Here is a 16,766-nt window from a genome sequence, read left to right on the forward strand (position 1 = left end):
ATATAAGAGGATAAGCCAGAAACTATTTATAAATATGACAAAATTTTAAATCCAACAACGTAAAAAGATAAAAATGCCCATAAGCTTATTATCTCACCTAAAGACCTATTAATGACACGTGTCTATTATTAATTTCGAATTTTCTATTAATTTTTATCATTTATTTGACTTTTCTTTTTTTTTCTTTTTTCTATTAGTCATTTAATCTCATTTATAATTTAATATAGATGTAAGAGTATTTTTAATTTTTAACTTTTCCTTCTCTTTAGCTTAGAGGTATTTTCAGTTAATTTAAAAACCTTTTTAAAAATTTGACTTTAAATATAAAAATAAAATAAAATAAAATAAAAACTTAAATTTTTTATTGATATTTTTTTATTTTTGAACTTTGATTGAAAATTTTGATAATTTAGTTATGTTTTTGAGAATTCAAATAATGTAGTTACAAAACAATGTTTGTTTGGAAGGGGTATATACCAATAAATAAATATTTGGAAGGGAGAGGACTGGAGGGTCGGCCAATTGGGCCAACCCTATGAAGTTTCCACAAATTATGTCGGCCATATGTCTAGATTGCCATACAGCACCCCCTCGTTGTGAGCGAGCGCGGCATATTTAGCCAACCGACCCTTTTAAGTTTCAACTTGTTTGTCAGCCCATATTTATACAAGTCAGCTCCCTCCCCCTCCTTAAGCCTTTCCGATGTGGGTCTTTCACTCTCCCAGTTCCCCTTCCTTTTTCTCTCTATATTTAGAACTTAACATTATAGAAATTGTGTTAGCAAATTACATGCCTTATTCAATAATTAGAATTAATTTAAGAAAATAATTATAATTATATATCTTTATCGCAGAAAATTTAGTAAATTTTTACCATCTATTAAGAAAAAAAAAAAAAAAAAAACACTAACTCGAATTAGATTTTTGTACCCTAAAACATTAACTTGATATATTATCACTTCATTATGAGTGGTAACGATAAATGATTACAAGAAATTCATGAGCGTTCCAACTTGTAACACCTATTTATTGACCACTCGAATCACAGGTGTTACTGCTGACACGGATAATTTGCTTTGAAAATCAACCATAAAACATAACATAAGTAAAACATGTGAATCACGTTATTTACATTTAATCATCATAAAACCATATACTTTTTACAACTCAAAATAACCCACATAAGTTTTTTACAACAAAAGCACATATACATAAAACAGACTCAGGAAATGATGATTCGGTTTAAAAATATATTCATTGATACGAGACTTCTGTCAAGATATCCTTATATGATTCTCCAAAAGAGTTATCAACATCGTTTCGATGCATGTCGTCAAAAGATTCTAATCCTCATCAAACAGTTTGAATGGAGAAAAACATATGCTTAAATCCCTTCATATCCATTTGACAATCAAAAGAGGACTAAAATTCCTAAATGGGTAAACCTATGATTACAAAAAGGAATTATAAATAAGAAGCTTTTTCAAATCCCACATCCATATCATCCAATCCAATTCAATCCAATCCAATTCAATCCAATCCAATCCCATCTTTCCACCCAAGTCCCGACCCGGGCGAAGGGAATTGAAAGGAACGATTTCGAGTTGAAGTAGTGGTTTCTCTTACATTTCTAGTTTGTTTTGGCTTTGTGTGCCTTCTTCTTCTGTTGCCTCCTCGAAATCGAGTTCTTCGTTCCGATGAAGAAGAGCAATGCACCAGCAAGTGCGACGTGCTGCAAAGCGAAAACGAAAAACGAATCATAACCCAGAAGAAGGAAGCTTGCAGGGAGATGAATGAATTGGCTTAGTGTAGAAGTACATCAATTAGATGAACTGACCAATAAGAAGTCATTCAGTAGTAGGCTATATTGGGAATTCCCACGGCCATAGTTGAAGAAATCAAATAGAATTGGGCTGCTAATTGCCAAGTAGAGAAGCTGCATACAGAAACCAACTTTGGTGTTATAGTGGGAAACAGAATGAACTGCTAAGTAACAAAGGCGTAATCAAAAAGTGGCAAAGAAAATTCCACCAGAAGATAAGCTCCAATCTGACTTCCAAAAACAAAGAGTAGCCCGCCAATGCCTTTCAGAGACAGGAATGCAGCAACTAAATGGGAAACCTATAAAATGAACTCGCATGTGAATACGACAGCGAAAAAAGTGAAGTGGGCCGAAATAGTCTAAGCTCACTGTTAGCAGATATTGTCTTTTTTGAGTTTTCCCTTCCGGGCTTCCTCTCAAAGTTTTAAAACGCGTCTACTAGGTAGAGGTTTTTACATCCTTATAAGGAATGTTTTGTTCCCCTCTCCAATTAATGTGCAATCTCGGGGCCCAACGTCCTCGCTGGCACACCGCTCAGTGTCTAGTTCTGATATCGTTTGTAACAGCTCAAACCCACTGCTAGATATTGTCCTCTTTGGGGTTTTCCCTAAAGGTCTTAAAACGCGTCCACTAGGAAGAGGTTTCAACATTCTTATAAAGAATGCTTCGTTCCCCTCTCCAACTAATGTGGGATCTCACAAAAAGTATGAAGACTCGGTTCATTTCACAGAAGAAACAAAGCTTACATCAATGAAAGGAAGGTTGAATCCAAATCTAGCAGAGACGTTTGACCTAAGAGTGTTCAACTTTGGAAGCAATTCCTTTGCAGCAGGTCCACCATCAGTGCCGAACTCGTTGAACCTATACATAGACGCCTTATCAAGATGGACGTAAATGCAAAAAATTGGACAATGTTCTCAACCAAATTATAAGCCAATAGTTTATGAAGTTAATGTAGAAAACAATAATTACAGGCACACTAGGCTTTAACAAGAAGCAAGCAGACAACATAGAAAATACTTTATTTCAGTGTTTGTTAGACATGTTACGTTTCTTTTATTCCATTTCCCTCGATATAAGCTCAGATTCTCATAAAAAAAAAAAAGGAGACAAGACATGTAACGGCCTAAGATATTGTCGTTTTTGGGCTTTCCCTTTCGAGTTTTTCCTCAAGAATTTTAACACACGTCTATTAGGGAGAAGTTTTTACACCCTTATGAAAAATGTTTCGTTTTCTTTCCCAATCGATGTGGGATCTCACAATCCACCCCCCTTCAGGACCCAGCGTCCTCGTTGTCACTCGTTCCCTTCTACAATCAATGTGGGATCCCCCCAATCCACCCCTTGCTGGCACACCTCCTCGTGTCTACTCCCCTTCGGGGCTCAGCTTCCTGTTGGCACATCGCTCGGTGTCTGGCTCTGATACCCTTTGTAATGGCCCAAGCCAACCGCTAGCACATATTGTTCACGGGCTTCCCCTCAAGGTTTTTAAAACGCGTCTACTAGAGTGGGATTTTCACACTGTTATAAAGAATACTTCGTTCTCCTCCCCAACACATGTAGAATCTCACAAAACATATTCCATTTCCTTTGCATACTACTTTTTGTGGTCACTTTGGATCACGTTTGACAAGAAACCCATGGCTAGTAGGAGAAATGGGAAGCTCCTAGGATCAGCGTTGTTAAAATAATTATTACCATTGACGAGGCAAGAATAGCACAGATTGAAGAAACAAGCAGAACATAAATCTATCTAACACAACTTAAGCAACACTACACTTGCATTGCCCAAAGGTGAAAACTGAAAACCTTCGCCAATTTTTTCGTAATTAAGATTGATTCCTGGAAAAAGGATTTGGAAAGGTACCATCTAGCTGAAAACACAAAAAAATGAAATCAAGAACATACAACAATCTGGAAAACAAATTATCAGACGATGCATAATTCAAACAATCAAATATCAACAACGACCCAAAAGTAAAGTGGGTCCTCAAGAATCATCTAAAACTGCAGCTTCTTAACAACAATTCGTCAAAATACCCAATATTCCAAATCGAATCTCAAGAAGCGATAGCTCAAAATCCAAGTTGCCAACAGAGCTCGCGAGAAAAAACGCAATAAAAAACCTTGCAGTCCACACTAATACACTCCGATTAAGGCTTCGTTTATCCCTTAAACCCTTCAATTTCTGAAAACGAAGAACGCCCACTTACACTCCGATTTCGAAAAGTAGATTCAATCAACAAAAAGACTATCAATCCCAAAAAGAGAACAATTATCTGAACCAATAGAAAACTAAAATCAGTTAAAACACAAAGCCAATCATCTAAACACAGCATCAATTACAAACCCGAGATATCGATGATAATCGGAAAACAAATAAACAGAAAGATGATTCAGTTCAAGAGATTACGTTTGCCAGGCGGAGAGGATGAAGAGGGAGGCAAAGAGTAGCCGACCAAGGAAAGAGAAGAACCCCATTTCTAGAGAGAGAAAAGGATTAATCAAAACCTTGTAGAATCCAACCAGAGGAAACTATAAGAGAGACTAAAATGATAAAATTAGACCTACTCGCTACCCAATCGTACATCAACGAGGTTTTGGTTTTAAAATAAAATAAAAAAATTATTTTGACTTCAAATTCATTTTTATTATTAATTTATCGTTAATTTTTTTAAACAAGCCGTCCTTAGTTCAGTATTTTCTATTTTAATTTTATCCTATATCACATATTTTTAATTAATTTATAAATTTTCTTTTTATGTTACTCATTTTTACCGTATTACTTTCTTATGTTAATTTTATCCTATATCACATATTTTTAATTAATTTATAAATTTTCTTTTTATGTTACTCATTTTTACCGTATTACTTTCTTATGTTACTCATTTTTACCATATTAAGTAATAGTGAATTACAAGTTCCGTAAGAGATTTTTTACTTTTTACAAATTTATATTTTTTTTTTAACTTTTTAAAGTAAGGAACTTTTGAATCTTTTTTAAGGTAATGATATTTTTAATTTTTAGAATTTTTTAACTTGTGACGCACAAGTGTAAATGGGGCTAAAAAAATTTTAATTTAAAAATATTTTTGAAACTTCCAATTGCTATAATTATTTTACTACAAAATCAGAATGTGGAAGAGAGAGAATTGAAGGGTCGGCTAATCGAGCCAACCCTAATGAATCTTCCACAAATTATGTCGGCCATGTCTAAATACAGAACCCACTCATTACAAGCGAGCGCGGCATATTTAGCCAGCCGACCCTCTTCAATGTGACCAAGAGTGTCAGCCCATATTTATACAGGTTAGTTCCCTCTCCTCCTTCAGCCTTTCCGATGTGGGACTTTTTCACTGTCCCAGTCCTGTCCCTATATTTTAACTGAATTTATAAATGGTGTATTACCAAACTACATGTCCTATCCAATCATACAATTTAGGCTTGGATTTATAATTAATTTAAGAAAATAATTATGACTATATATTATTATCACGATAAAATTTAATATGAATACCAAATCTATCCTATCTTTTAGTATTTGAAAAATGAAAAAGAAATATATATTTACTGTTTAAATTATAATTATTAATAAAAATAATTATAATTAATCACATTGCCGCCTTTTAATAAATATCATTAAATAGATCACAAAAAGAGTTGGAAGTTATGAATACAAATAAAATGGGAAAGGACATAAGAACATGTAGCATTCAAAGAAGACCAAACTTTCACTAATTATGACAATTTAATGCCACCTATTCAACAATCCAATTTCATCACCTACCCATTATTCATTATTATCCATCAATTTATTTAAAGGTAGAGTGGGATATAAGGTAGAATTAATTTATTAGGTTTCCCATGATGTTAAATATCATTTTTCGTCTATTTTAGTAAATATTTTAAAAAAATTTTAAAATTAAATTTGATTAAATAATAATAACAGTAATAATTTTGGTGTAAGAAAAACTGAATGTGAACAAATTTTTGGAGAAGTTAATAATAGAGACCATTTTATTAAACAAACTTAAAAATTATTAAAAATATATATAAAAACTAAAATAATATATATATTATATATATATATATATATATATATATTTTTTTTTTAAAGATAAAAATGAATTTTTTAATGAAAAAGGGAGAAAAGTGTGGAGAAATAGATTGGGTCAGCTCAGATCTCATCTCAGCCGTTCAATCCTAAAACGTAAAGTTTGGGATGGCTACTCTCTTCACGTGCATCACGTGATTTGCTTCGTAGCTTAGTTGTATTTCCAGTTATTATTGGCATAATTATTGAAATACTAATAATAATAATAATAATAATAATAATAATAATAATAATAATAATAAAATCACACCAATAATTCATAGTTTTTTTCCACTATCTTATTCTTTAATGGGTGTGAATCTGATCTTTCCAAACTAAAGCTTTTACTTTTTTTCCAAAAGAAAAAATAAAGTCATTGCCACGTTAGTTCCACTAAACACCTTCAAATATAAAAAATTTAAAAATTCCAGCTCCAATAAATTCAACTTATAGGTTAAGTTATCAATTAAAATTTCATATTTTAACTCGAATTTTGACAATTATTATTAATTAATATGACGTTAAAAAATAAACTAAATCTAACTTTATTGTTATTTATAGTTTATAAATATACTATACAAATATGTTTTGATTGAATTACTTATTTTTTACGTGGCGTACTAAATAAGTTTTAATTAAAAATATTGGATAACAGTCGATAATTTCATGGAAGAAATTACCGAAGGGTAATATGGTAAATTACATTAAAAAAGACGGATATTTAAAAAAAATCCGTAAAAGCCACGTACGCTCTCACTGGCTCGATGAAACTGACACATGGCAAACTTATTGCCAAATGAACGAATATGATTGGCTGGAGAAACGTGGACCGCAAGAGGTGGTCAATACAGTCAATTTCGAAAGCGAGTACGGATAAATTCCAGTCGCGCCGAGTTTATATTTAGGCAGAGGAGCGTGAGAGAGAGAAGCAGAGGAAACGAAAGGAGACGGAAGGAAGTTTTCAGACAGGAAAAGAAAAAATCTTTTTGTTTTTTTTTTTTTTCCTGTTCTTTTTATTCTCCTCTTGTTTCGGGCTCGAGATCTCGGTCGGAATCCGAATCGGTATCGGAATCGGAGTTGTTTGTTATTGAAGAAATGGCGTTTGTTTCGTTCGTCGGAAGAGTTCTCTTCGTCTCGGTCTTTGTTCTCTCTGCTTGGCAAGAGTAAGCAACTCAGATCTACTTTAATTTGTTGCTCTTTTGTCTAATCTGAAGTTTCTTCAATGGAAATTTGAATATTCGGGTGTAGGGTCACTTTCTAAATGTGTGTTGAGAAAACCCTGATTTAGGGTTTTAGTTGATGAACTTTTAAATTTTGAAATCATGGTTGCTACTGTTGTTTTGAAGTCTTGTTAGCCTTGTTTCTTCCTGTTATGAGTTCAGATCTGTGAGTTGAAATGACAGCGTGCTTAGTTCTTCGTTGATTTTTGGATTTTTTTTTAGATAAGGGATCGACAAAATTGTTTTGGATCTTGATTTGGTTTTTGTTTGTTTAGGTTCAATGATTTTGGTACTGATGGAGGATCAGCGGCCAAGTATCTGAAGCCGAAATTCAACGTTTTCACTCGCAATTTCGAATCTCATACAGGGTTGAATTTCCCAAAAGTTGAGGTGAGAAAATGTTGTTCATCACTTTCTCATTATTTCTTAATTTCAAAGTGGCATTCTGAGATTTGTTGTTGGGTGTATAGATCTTACATCTTGTGGCTAGTGCGATTGCGTTGAAGGGCCTTGGAAGTCTGCTGTTCGTCTTCAATAGCTCCATTGGAGCCTTTCTACTGGTATGTATGATAATGATATCTAGTTTTTGAAACCAATGGGTTGAATTTTGTTGAATGTTGGTGGTGTTCTTGGTGGGCAGATCTTGCATCAGGCTATTGCTACACCGATCTTGTACGATTTCTACAACTATGATGTGGAGAAGAAGGAATTCAACCAACTGTTTGTGAAATTCACTCAGGTAATTGAACACCATGAATGATGAATCATCTGATTGTTACAATCCAAACGCTGACATGTTTTGGGTGATACGATTGTTGCAGAATCTGGCATTGTTGGGAGCATTGCTGTTCTTCATCGGCATGAAGAACTCGATTCCAAGGAGACAAGCAGGGAAGAGGAATCCCAAATCAAAAACATCATAGATTATTATGATGAATGAATCAGCTGAGGAGAGGGAGGGCGGCGCATGTTTTTTTGTTGTCTGTAGGACTCTTTTAGTAGCTTAACACTCATATGATGATCCTCTTGTCTTTGAATCTTTCATTTTGGTTTGTGATATGAACTTGAGGATGTTTTCTTGTATTTTCGAGTTGGGGATTATGTGATTGTAATGAAATTTATTTCACATAAATTTTAAGTTTCTTTCTGTTCTTTTTCTTATTAAAAAAAAAAAAATGATACGAAAGCTAGCTCAAATAATAATTGTATTAGCAGAACACCTATGATATTGTCCACTTTGGTTTGGGCTTCTCCAAAAGGCCTCGATTGTCCACTTTGGTTTGGGCTTCTCCAAAAGGCCTAATACGAATGAATGAAGAGAGTATTCTTGGATTATAAATCCATGATTATTCCTTCCTTAAATTAGGAGGAGGCTCGACTCCTTGGAGTCCTTTGTTCGACATTTGAGGATTCACCAATCTATTGACACGACTAAGTTTAGGGCATGACTCTGATACCATGTTAGACGAACACGACTCTCCACAATGGTATGATATTGTCCACTTTGAACTAAGTTTAGGGCATGACTCTGAAATCATGTTAGACGAACACGATTCTCCACAATGATATGATATTGTCTACTTTGAGCATAAACTTTCATGGGTTTGCTCTCGACTTTACAAAAAGACCTCGCCAATGGAGAAAGTATTGCTTGGTTATAAATCCATGATCATTTTAGTTTGTGGACACTTATCATCCAACACTAATAAATAATACATTTTTGTATGATTCTATAAAATCCTAATCTTTATCCAGAAAAATTAATACCGATCGCAGCGGTCAGTAAGGGTACTGCAAAAAGCTCCCTCAAGAAACAAAAATGGAGACGGCGGCGGAAGGTCGGAGTTCGGCGGAGAAGCATTCCGTCAACCACGCCTACGACCGGCAAAGAGAATTGAAAGCTTTAGACGAATCAAAATTAGGCGTAAAAGGACTGGTGGACTCGGGCTTGACGAACCTCCCAAAAATCTTCCTCCACCAAATCCAGAAGTCCTCCTCCACGGCCGCCCTACCATCCGACGACTCCCGTTTCACCATCCCCATCATCGATCTTCACTCAACGGCCCAAAACCCCCAATCGCGATCCATCATAATCGACCAAATCCGAGACGCTTCCGAAAATTGGGGGTTCTTCCAAATCCTCAACCACGGCATCCCCTCAACCGTCACGGCGGAGATGCTCGCCGGAATCCGACGGTTCCACGAGCAAGACGGCGAACTAAAGAAGCAATTCTACTCTCGCGACTACACCAAAACAGTACTCTACAACACCAATTTCGATCTCTACCAAGCCCCTGTTACAAATTGGAGAGACACACTAACCTGCGCAATCGCACCACGAGGGGCTGAACCCAAAGACATACCCTTAATCTGTAGGGACATAATCCTTAATTACACCAAAAGGGTACTCGAATTAGGGAAGACCCTATTCGAATTGGTGTCCGAAGTTCTAGGGCTCGGCCCCAATCGGTTGAACGAAATCGGCTGCAGCGAGGGGCTTGTCCTGTTCGGCCATTACTACCCAGCCTGCCCTGAACCAGAGCTCGCAATTGGAACCAGCGACCACTCCGACAGCAGTTTCTTAACAGTGCTTTTACAGGACCAAATCGGGGGGCTTCAAGTCCGCCATGATGACCGGTGGGTTGATGTCCGGCCAATCGACGGCGCGCTTGTGATAAACATCGGCGATATGTTACAGGTGAATTGAAAAGGGTAATGGGTTTGTGATTGAATGTTGGGGTTTGTTTGGGATTATTGAATTTGTTTGGTTGTTTTGTTGTTGAAGCTTGTTTCGAATGGTCGATTGAAGAGCTTGAATCATAGGGTGGTGGCTAAAAGTGAAGGGCCGAGGATATCGGTGGCGTGTTTTTTCAGGTACCAGTTTCCGCCGGAGAGTGAGAGGAAGGTTTATGGGCCGATAAAGGAGTTGATTTCGGAGGAGAAGCCGGCGGTTTATAGAGAAACGACGATCAAGAACTTTGTGGCGCATTATTATACTAAAGGGCTTAATGGGGTCTCTGCGCTTGAACAGTTCAAGCTCTGATCGGAGTTCTAACAGTTGGTTCTGGTATATTATCTTGTGCATTTTTAGAGACTTTTATTTGCATACAGTTTACTAGCTCTTTATTTGGGAAGATTAATGTGTGAAAATCTTTCTTAGTCGAAACATTTTAAAACCGTGAGGCTCAAAGCGATATGTAACTAGTCAAAACGAACTATATCTGCTAACGGTGAGCTTGTGACAAAGTGGACAATATATGCTCATGGTAGGCTTGAGCTCTTATAAATAGTATAAGAGTCTTGCACCAAGCAGTTGCTCACTCCCAAGAAAAGTGGATTGTGAGAAGATGGAATGACATTCCTTCCTTAATGTGAAGAATTCTCCCTAGTGAACAAGCAGCGGTGAGCTCAGTGCTAGCCCCCATAGGGGTGGATTGTGAGAAGAAGGAACCACGTTTTTTTATAAAGGTGTGAAAACTTTTCCTCAGTGAACAAATCGCGGTAGGTTTGGACTCTTACAAATAGTATAAGAGCTAGACCGAAGGGCATAGAAACCTCTCCCTAATGAACAAGTAGCAATAGAGTTGGAGAGTTACAAATGATATAAGAGCCGGACACCGAATAGTGAACCAACAAGAATTCTTGCTCCATGAACAATGAACGAGTAAAGGATAAAATAATATCCACCTCACATTTCAACTCAATCCTAATTCTCAAAGATCCCATTTCTGAAACTCCAACAACACACAGCAAAACAGAGCTGATTTTCCTTCCTTAGATTTCTTACTCAAGTTCGATCGTAATGGCGGCCATTAAAACCGAGTCACTCAACTCGAGAAGATCCCAGTTGGAAGCGTTCGAGAATACAAAATCCGGCGTGAAGGGGCTGTTGGACGCCGGAATAACCAAAATCCCGTCTATATTTCACTGCCACGTCAAACCACATACCAACACCGCCGCCACAGAGTCAGAGTCGAGTATTCCGATAATCGACCTCCACGGCAGCGTCGAAGAGGTGGTGGATGAAATCAGAAACGCTTGCCGGAAATGGGGTTTTTTCCAGGTGGTGAATCATGGGATTCCGGTGGAGGTTCTGGAGCAAATAATTAATGGGGTTCGTGGGTTTCATGAACAAGATCCAGAGTTGAAGAAACAATTTTACAGCCGGGATCGTACCAAAAAAGTGAGCTATTTTTCGAATTTCGATCTGTTCCAATCGAAAGCGGCTAATTGGAGAGACACCCTTTCTTTTTCCATGGCTCCCAGCCTTCCCCTTCCCGAGGAGATCCCTCAAATTTGCAGGTAAAAGTTCATAAATTTGAAACAAACCCACTAAGAAAATGATGATTTGCAATGGATTTTTGGCAGAGAAATAGTGATGGAATACACAGAGCAAGTGAAGAAATTGGGATTGACTCTGTTTGAGCTGATATCAAAGGCTCTTGAACTTGGAGCTACCCATTTGAAGGACATGGGCTGCGCAGAGGGGCTCCTAATGTTAGGCCATTACTACCCAGCCTGCCCCGAGCCTGACCTGACCCTTGGCACCACCAACCACACCGATGTGGCCTTCATTACCATACTTTTACAGGACCAAATCGGTGGTCTCCAAGTCTTGCATGACAATCAATGGCTCGATGTCCCCCCATTGCATGGAGCCCTTGTAATCAACGTTGGAGATTTCCTTCAGGTAAGTTCTTTTTAACTGATTTTCGGTGAAGTCCAACATTGATTAGAGAGGAAAACTATATCGATACCAGAGAAACAAGTGCCAGTTAGAATGCTGGCCCTGAAGGGACAGTGGATTGTGAGATCCCACATCGATTTTATAAGGGCGTGGAAACCTCCTCCTAATGTATGCATTTTAAAAGTCTTGAAGGAAAACTGAAAACAAACATCCAAAAATGACAATATGTGCTGGCAATAGATACTGTTTATGTATTTTTTAAATTTTAGACAAAGTTAGTTTAGATACAATATTAGAAGTTTAGGTAAATGATTTGAGACTATATTAATATATTGTTTCATGGTTCTAGCAGATCATTTCGAACGATAAAATGGTGAGTGTGAGTCACCGGGTGGTAGCAAAGGAGATAGGGCCAAGAACTTCAATAGCAAGCCAATTTCGACCATACATGGGGAAAGATGTGAAGAACTTAAAATTGTATGAACCGATTAAAGAGCTATTATTTGAAGACATCCCTCCAATATACAAACAGGTCGATCCTAAAGAATTTATAGAGCTTCACCTTTCAAATGGGCTTGATGAGTGTTCTAAATTAGACTTGTTTAAGTTGTAAAACGTTTTCCGTGAAACCAACTTTCATTTGTGTGTTTAATGAGTTATAAACTTCATATTTTTAAATATTTACCGGCATATTGAATTACTAGGCACACTATTCAATTTTAGATCTAATATATTTGTTCATTTTAAAAATATTGAACTCATGAGGCCCGGGTGGAGAATCTCGATTTAAACAATAAATGTGAGAAAGAGCAGAGATTTCTGTTCATTAACTAAATTAGGTTGAAGATGGAAACAAGTCCCCATAACTCCGACGGCCTCGTATATATATATGAGTCACAAATTATGATATGACCGTGTTTTCACGTATAGATATCCAATACTAAGATTAGATATCAATTAAATTCTTGGAAGCATACCAAATGAGATACAAGTTATGAACAACAACATCATAACAAGAATAGTAAGAATATGAATAAAAAGTAAAGCTAAAGTAAGCTGAAGGCCACTCTTGAGTGCTTCACCCACAAGTTTCACAACCTCCAAAGTTGTCTTCTTTTAAGAAATATTCTAACCAATTTCGTTCAAATTAGTTCTTCCACTCCCTAACTGACCGCACCCCACCAAAAAAATCCAGGGGATATGGTGGGCCTATCAACGCGTGCCGCCGAAGAACCCCCTTTAGGGATTCCCATTTCTCATTTTTAACCTTCTTTTCTTCATTTCTTTCTTCCCATTTTCAACCCTTCAAAGATCCATCCATGGATGCCTTCCTTGTTCGTTAATCGCTTCAAAACCCACTTACCACAACCTTCCAATACCCACATTGCTCTGTTTTTCTTGTGATCCGTTTCGATTTGGTGATTGGGTTTTAATGGGTTTGTAAAATGGTGGGGATTTGAGGGGTTTCTGTGGCTTGTGGATGGAGTATTGTGGGAGAAGAAAATGGGGGGTTTTGTTGCATTTGGGATCTGTGATTGAGTGCGTTTTGATTTGGAGAAAAGGGGAAATATGTTGGATTTTCCTGGGACTCCAGGGACTTTGACTGCCTTTGTTTTGAGGATTTTGCAATGCGTTTTTGCTGCTGGTTCTGTTGCTTCCATGGCTACTGCTGTTGGCTTCTATAACTTCACAGCTTTTTGGTATTTATTGATTCTTACCCTTCTCTTCTCTTTCTTTTGGCTTTGATTGTTCTTGATTGTGATTGGAATCGAATATTCTTCAAGGGTTTTTGTTCTACATTTCAATGGAGAATAAGGATTTTATGACTGGATGTGATCATTGCCTTCTGCTGTGGTTTGGCTCCTTTTTGTTTGGAAATCGCTATAATTTTGAATAATTGAACAGGGCATTTGGGGTTTCTGGATGGGGTTATAGTTCTTTGTTTGTTTATCTAGAGCTGTTCTTGCAGGGCTATCAAACATCCTCTTGTGTTCTTGAGCTTAGCATTAACTCTATCTATTCTTCTTTATTCATTTGATATGAGTAAACTTTGTGACAAGTTCAATGTAGATTATGCTTTATATTAATGCTTATAAACATCCCTTAGGTGAAGCTTATTAGGAAAGAAACTGGCTATATCTTAACTTTCTAGATTTTCTTCAACCTGAATGAACATATATTGAGGTCGAATGTTCAAATCTGTCGAACCTACATATGATTGTTCTTGTTTAGCATATTCAAGATGAACAGTTCCTTCGTGGGTCATATGACTTCCAACACTTTCTTTGATGTATCTCTCTCTCAAGTACTACTATTGCTTCCTCGAGGGATTTTCCTCGAGGGGATTTTGTGTAACCACCCAAGCCCACCTGTTGAGATATATTATTTATGGAATATATCCTAGATATTATATCTTAATATTCTTCCATTTATGGTTAGATTTATAGTATATTTTATTTTATTCTAGTATTTAATTATTTTGTATTTTCCTCATTTGTACTTTTTGTATCCTATTTAAAGGATATCAATATCAATGATAATACACACCTTCCCAATTATATTTTCTATCTCATTCTTAACACCACCACTAGCTGATATTGTCCTCTTTGGACTTTCCATTATGCACTTCCCCTCAAGATTTTAAAATGTGTCTACTAGGGAGAGGTTTGCACACCCTTATGAGGAATGTTTTGTTCTCTCCAATTTATGTGGGACCTTACAATCTACCCCCTTGAGAGCTCAACGTTCTTGCTGACACACTGCTCGGTGTCTGGCTCTAATACCATTTGTAACAGCCCAAGCCCATTGCTAGCCGATATTGTCCTTTTTGGGCTCTCCCTTTTGGGCTTCCCCTCAAGGTTTTAAAACGCGTCTACTAGGGAGAGGTTTCCATACTCTTATAAGGAATGTTTCGTTATCCTCTTCAACTGATGTAGGACCTCACAATCCAACCCTCCTTGGGGGCCCAACATCCTTGCTGGTACACCACTTGGTGTCTGGCTCTGATGGCATTTATAACAGCCCAAATCCACCGCTAGTAGATATTGTCCTCTTTTGGGCTTTCCCTTATGGGCTTCTCCTCAAGGTTTTAAAACGAGTCTACTAGGAAGAGGTTTCCACATCCATATGAGAAATGTTTTGTTCTCCTTTCAACCGATGTGGGACCTTACAATCCAACCCTCCTTGGGTGCCCAACATTCTCGTTGGTATACCACCTGATGTCTGACTCTGATGCCATTTATAACAGCCTAAACCCACGGCTAGTAGATATTGTCCTCTTTTGGGCTCTCCCTTTTGGGCTTCTCCTCAAGGTTTTAAAACGAGTCTACTAGGAAGAGGTTTCCACACCCATATAAGAAATGTTTCGTTCTCCTCTCCAACCGATGTGGGACTTCACATTTTGTTATCACTCATTGAATGCAATGAAATCTCTATCTTGTAGTAAAGTGATCAAGTTTGACATGACATACGACACAAATTTAAACGTATTGATGCCATTTTCTTTGGATGTATCTTCATCTATCCCAAATGAACTCCTAGTTTGTGATATGATATGCAGCTATGTGATTGCATCAATGGGTCTGCAAGTGACATGGAGTTTCATGTTGGCATTGTTAGATGCATATGCATTGCTAAGAAAGAAGATGCTTCATAACCCCATTCTTGTCAGCCTCTTTGTAGTTGGGGATTGGGTGAGAACTGAGCACCTACAAAGTTCTTAGATTCTTTAGATTTTGTCTTGTGATTACTACTAGGAGTTCAACCATTTCTCCATTGATTGGTTTGCAGGTGACAGCAACCTTGTCTCTTGCCGCAGCGTCCGCCTCAGGTGGCGTAGCCGTCTTGTTCTTCAGCAATTTGGGACACTGTAGTTTCGGTGACGAATGTCGAAAGTTTCAAATCTCTGTTGTTTTAGCCTTTCTAAGCTGGATAACCATAGCCATTTCAGCTCTGATCATGCTCTGGATATTGGCTGCAGGTTGAAGATGACTTCAGCCACGTAATTTCGTGTAGTTTTCATACATCTGTCTAATCTTTCTTCATTGTTCTACAATGCAAAAGAATGAAGACATGAGATAGAATGATGCTAATGTGCAGTTTGTTAAAGAATCGTGTTTTTTGTTGATGAGACTTGAAAGAAATAGAAGTAAAGTTGTATTGCAGATTTTTGATAGAATCTCCTCTCCATTTGGGCTGTTTTGGTCGGCCATTTGAATGAATATTTCAGAAGTCTATATACTCTTCACTCAGCTCGCGTTTTAACCATCCAACCATTGCTATATACCAACTATGGATCAAGTAAAATTACAGCTCCTTGATACGGATATAGTTTGCAATACCTTTGCTCATTGTAAGATCCCATGTCAGTTGAAGAGGAGAACAAAACATTCGTTATAAATGTGTGAAAACCTCTCTAGCATATGCATTTTAAAACGTGAGGCTGACAACCTCTCTAGCATATGCATTTTAAAATGTGAGGCTGACAGTGATATGTAACGGGTCAAAGCGAACAATATTTGCTAGTGGTGGGCATGAGCTGTTGCATTCATGAACCCTTTTTGATTTTAAACTACGTTCTTGAAAGAACAGAACTTTTGAAAGACTAACCATTTTTTATGTGTTGTTTTATATTGAAAGTAAAATGAGTTTCTCCTTGGGATTCATGGCACTCTTGTGGTTCGTGAGAAAGAAAAAGGACTCATCCTTTGTTGCATTTGGCACAAGATGACAAAGAGAGAGTGTTGTTTATCGATGAATAGTGGACTGATGGAACTCTTGGCATTTTTTTTTTTTGTCCGGTCCTATCTGAGTTTTGATCCTTTTGTTTATTTTTTTTTCGCTCGTACCAAAAGTGCAAAAGAATTGTTCCTTGCGACATTTGTCTTCATCATAGACATTTGTGTCGAAATACGAAAAAAACTGTATTAAATTCTCGAAGGATTAT

General features: G+C 37.1%; 5 protein-coding genes and 1 non-coding gene across 8 annotated transcripts; 4 read left to right on the top strand and 2 right to left on the bottom strand.

Annotated features, from left to right (window-relative positions):
* Window positions 1-507: 507 nt before the first annotated feature.
* Window positions 508-635, bottom strand: LOC111779428 (U11 spliceosomal RNA). Its single transcript, XR_002812694.2, has one exon. It is a non-coding gene; the product is annotated as a U11 spliceosomal RNA (small nuclear RNA).
* Window positions 636-1,305: 670 nt separating this feature from the next.
* On the bottom strand, window positions 1,306-4,392 carry LOC111778204 (uncharacterized). Its single transcript, XM_023657893.2, has 5 exons — window positions 4,235-4,392; window positions 2,568-2,682; window positions 2,031-2,120; window positions 1,837-1,935; window positions 1,306-1,731 (listed from the first exon to the last, which is right to left on the bottom strand). The coding sequence occupies exons 1-5, from the start codon at window positions 4,300-4,302 to the stop codon at window positions 1,630-1,632; spliced, it is 474 nt and encodes a 157-aa protein (XP_023513661.2). The 5' UTR covers window positions 4,303-4,392; the 3' UTR covers window positions 1,306-1,629.
* A 2,433-nt stretch (window positions 4,393-6,825) lies between these two features.
* LOC111778423 (uncharacterized) lies at window positions 6,826-8,286 on the top strand. Its single transcript, XM_023658229.2, has 5 exons — window positions 6,826-7,077; window positions 7,410-7,524; window positions 7,605-7,694; window positions 7,775-7,873; window positions 7,956-8,286. The coding sequence occupies exons 1-5, from the start codon at window positions 7,010-7,012 to the stop codon at window positions 8,055-8,057; spliced, it is 474 nt and encodes a 157-aa protein (XP_023513997.2). The 5' UTR covers window positions 6,826-7,009; the 3' UTR covers window positions 8,058-8,286.
* Window positions 8,287-8,881: 595 nt separating this feature from the next.
* Window positions 8,882-12,313, top strand: LOC111778424 (1-aminocyclopropane-1-carboxylate oxidase homolog 3). Of its 2 annotated transcripts, XM_087119165.1 has the most exons (3): window positions 8,882-9,832; window positions 9,920-10,201; window positions 12,174-12,313. In XM_087119165.1, exons 1-2 carry the CDS (start codon window positions 8,954-8,956, stop codon window positions 10,175-10,177), a joined length of 1,137 nt encoding a protein of 378 aa, XP_086975291.1. In that variant the 5' UTR covers window positions 8,882-8,953; the 3' UTR covers window positions 10,178-10,201; window positions 12,174-12,313. The 2 variants fall into 2 exon arrangements, with proteins under 2 accessions (XP_086975291.1, XP_023513998.2); XM_023658230.2 differs by lacking the exon at window positions 12,174-12,313 and having other exon boundaries at window positions 9,920-10,284.
* On the top strand, window positions 10,501-12,552 carry LOC111778426 (1-aminocyclopropane-1-carboxylate oxidase homolog 1-like). Of its 2 annotated transcripts, none has more exons than XM_023658231.2 (3): window positions 10,501-11,436; window positions 11,503-11,824; window positions 12,171-12,552. In XM_023658231.2, exons 1-3 carry the CDS (start codon window positions 10,937-10,939, stop codon window positions 12,432-12,434), a joined length of 1,086 nt encoding a protein of 361 aa, XP_023513999.2. In that variant the 5' UTR covers window positions 10,501-10,936; the 3' UTR covers window positions 12,435-12,552. The 2 variants fall into 2 exon arrangements, with proteins under 2 accessions (XP_023513999.2, XP_023514000.2); XM_023658232.2 differs by having other exon boundaries at window positions 10,748-11,436; window positions 12,174-12,552.
* A 411-nt stretch (window positions 12,553-12,963) lies between these two features.
* On the top strand, window positions 12,964-15,998 carry LOC111778427 (CASP-like protein 5B3). Its single transcript, XM_023658233.2, has 3 exons — window positions 12,964-13,521; window positions 15,381-15,513; window positions 15,611-15,998. The coding sequence occupies exons 1-3, from the start codon at window positions 13,391-13,393 to the stop codon at window positions 15,803-15,805; spliced, it is 459 nt and encodes a 152-aa protein (XP_023514001.1). The 5' UTR covers window positions 12,964-13,390; the 3' UTR covers window positions 15,806-15,998.
* Window positions 15,999-16,766: the final 768 nt, after the last annotated feature.

This window comes from Cucurbita pepo, chromosome 17 (genome assembly GCF_057944985.1).
Source record: "Cucurbita pepo subsp. pepo isolate OVF chromosome 17, ASM5794498v1, whole genome shotgun sequence".
In the NCBI taxonomy this organism is placed as follows: Eukaryota; Viridiplantae; Streptophyta; class Magnoliopsida; order Cucurbitales; family Cucurbitaceae; genus Cucurbita; species Cucurbita pepo.

Coding starts and splice junctions, on each gene's coding strand:
- LOC111778424 (XM_087119165.1), top strand. CDS start 8,954: ATGGAGACGGCGGCGGAAGGTCGGAGTTCGGCGGAGAAGCATTCCGTC. Junction 9,833..9,919: donor ACATCGGCGATATGTTACAG/GTGAATTGAAAA, acceptor TTGTTGTTGAAG/CTTGTTTCGAATGGTCGATT.
- LOC111778423 (XM_023658229.2), top strand. CDS start 7,010: ATGGCGTTTGTTTCGTTCGTCGGAAGAGTTCTCTTCGTCTCGGTCTTT. Junction 7,525..7,604: donor TGAATTTCCCAAAAGTTGAG/GTGAGAAAATGT, acceptor TTGGGTGTATAG/ATCTTACATCTTGTGGCTAG. Junction 7,695..7,774: donor CCATTGGAGCCTTTCTACTG/GTATGTATGATA, acceptor CTTGGTGGGCAG/ATCTTGCATCAGGCTATTGC.
- LOC111778427 (XM_023658233.2), top strand. CDS start 13,391: ATGTTGGATTTTCCTGGGACTCCAGGGACTTTGACTGCCTTTGTTTTG. Junction 13,522..15,380: donor TATAACTTCACAGCTTTTTG/GTATTTATTGAT, acceptor TATGATATGCAG/CTATGTGATTGCATCAATGG. Junction 15,514..15,610: donor TCTTTGTAGTTGGGGATTGG/GTGAGAACTGAG, acceptor ATTGGTTTGCAG/GTGACAGCAACCTTGTCTCT.
- LOC111778204 (XM_023657893.2), bottom strand. CDS start 4,302: ATGGGGTTCTTCTCTTTCCTTGGTCGGCTACTCTTTGCCTCCCTCTTC. Junction 1,936..2,030: donor AGATTGGAGCTTATCTTCTG/GTGGAATTTTCT, acceptor TTCTGTATGCAG/CTTCTCTACTTGGCAATTAG. Junction 1,732..1,836: donor TACTGAATGACTTCTTATTG/GTCAGTTCATCT, acceptor TTCGCTTTGCAG/CACGTCGCACTTGCTGGTGC.
- LOC111778426 (XM_023658231.2), top strand. CDS start 10,937: ATGGCGGCCATTAAAACCGAGTCACTCAACTCGAGAAGATCCCAGTTG. Junction 11,437..11,502: donor GAGATCCCTCAAATTTGCAG/GTAAAAGTTCAT, acceptor GATTTTTGGCAG/AGAAATAGTGATGGAATACA. Junction 11,825..12,170: donor ACGTTGGAGATTTCCTTCAG/GTAAGTTCTTTT, acceptor TCATGGTTCTAG/CAGATCATTTCGAACGATAA.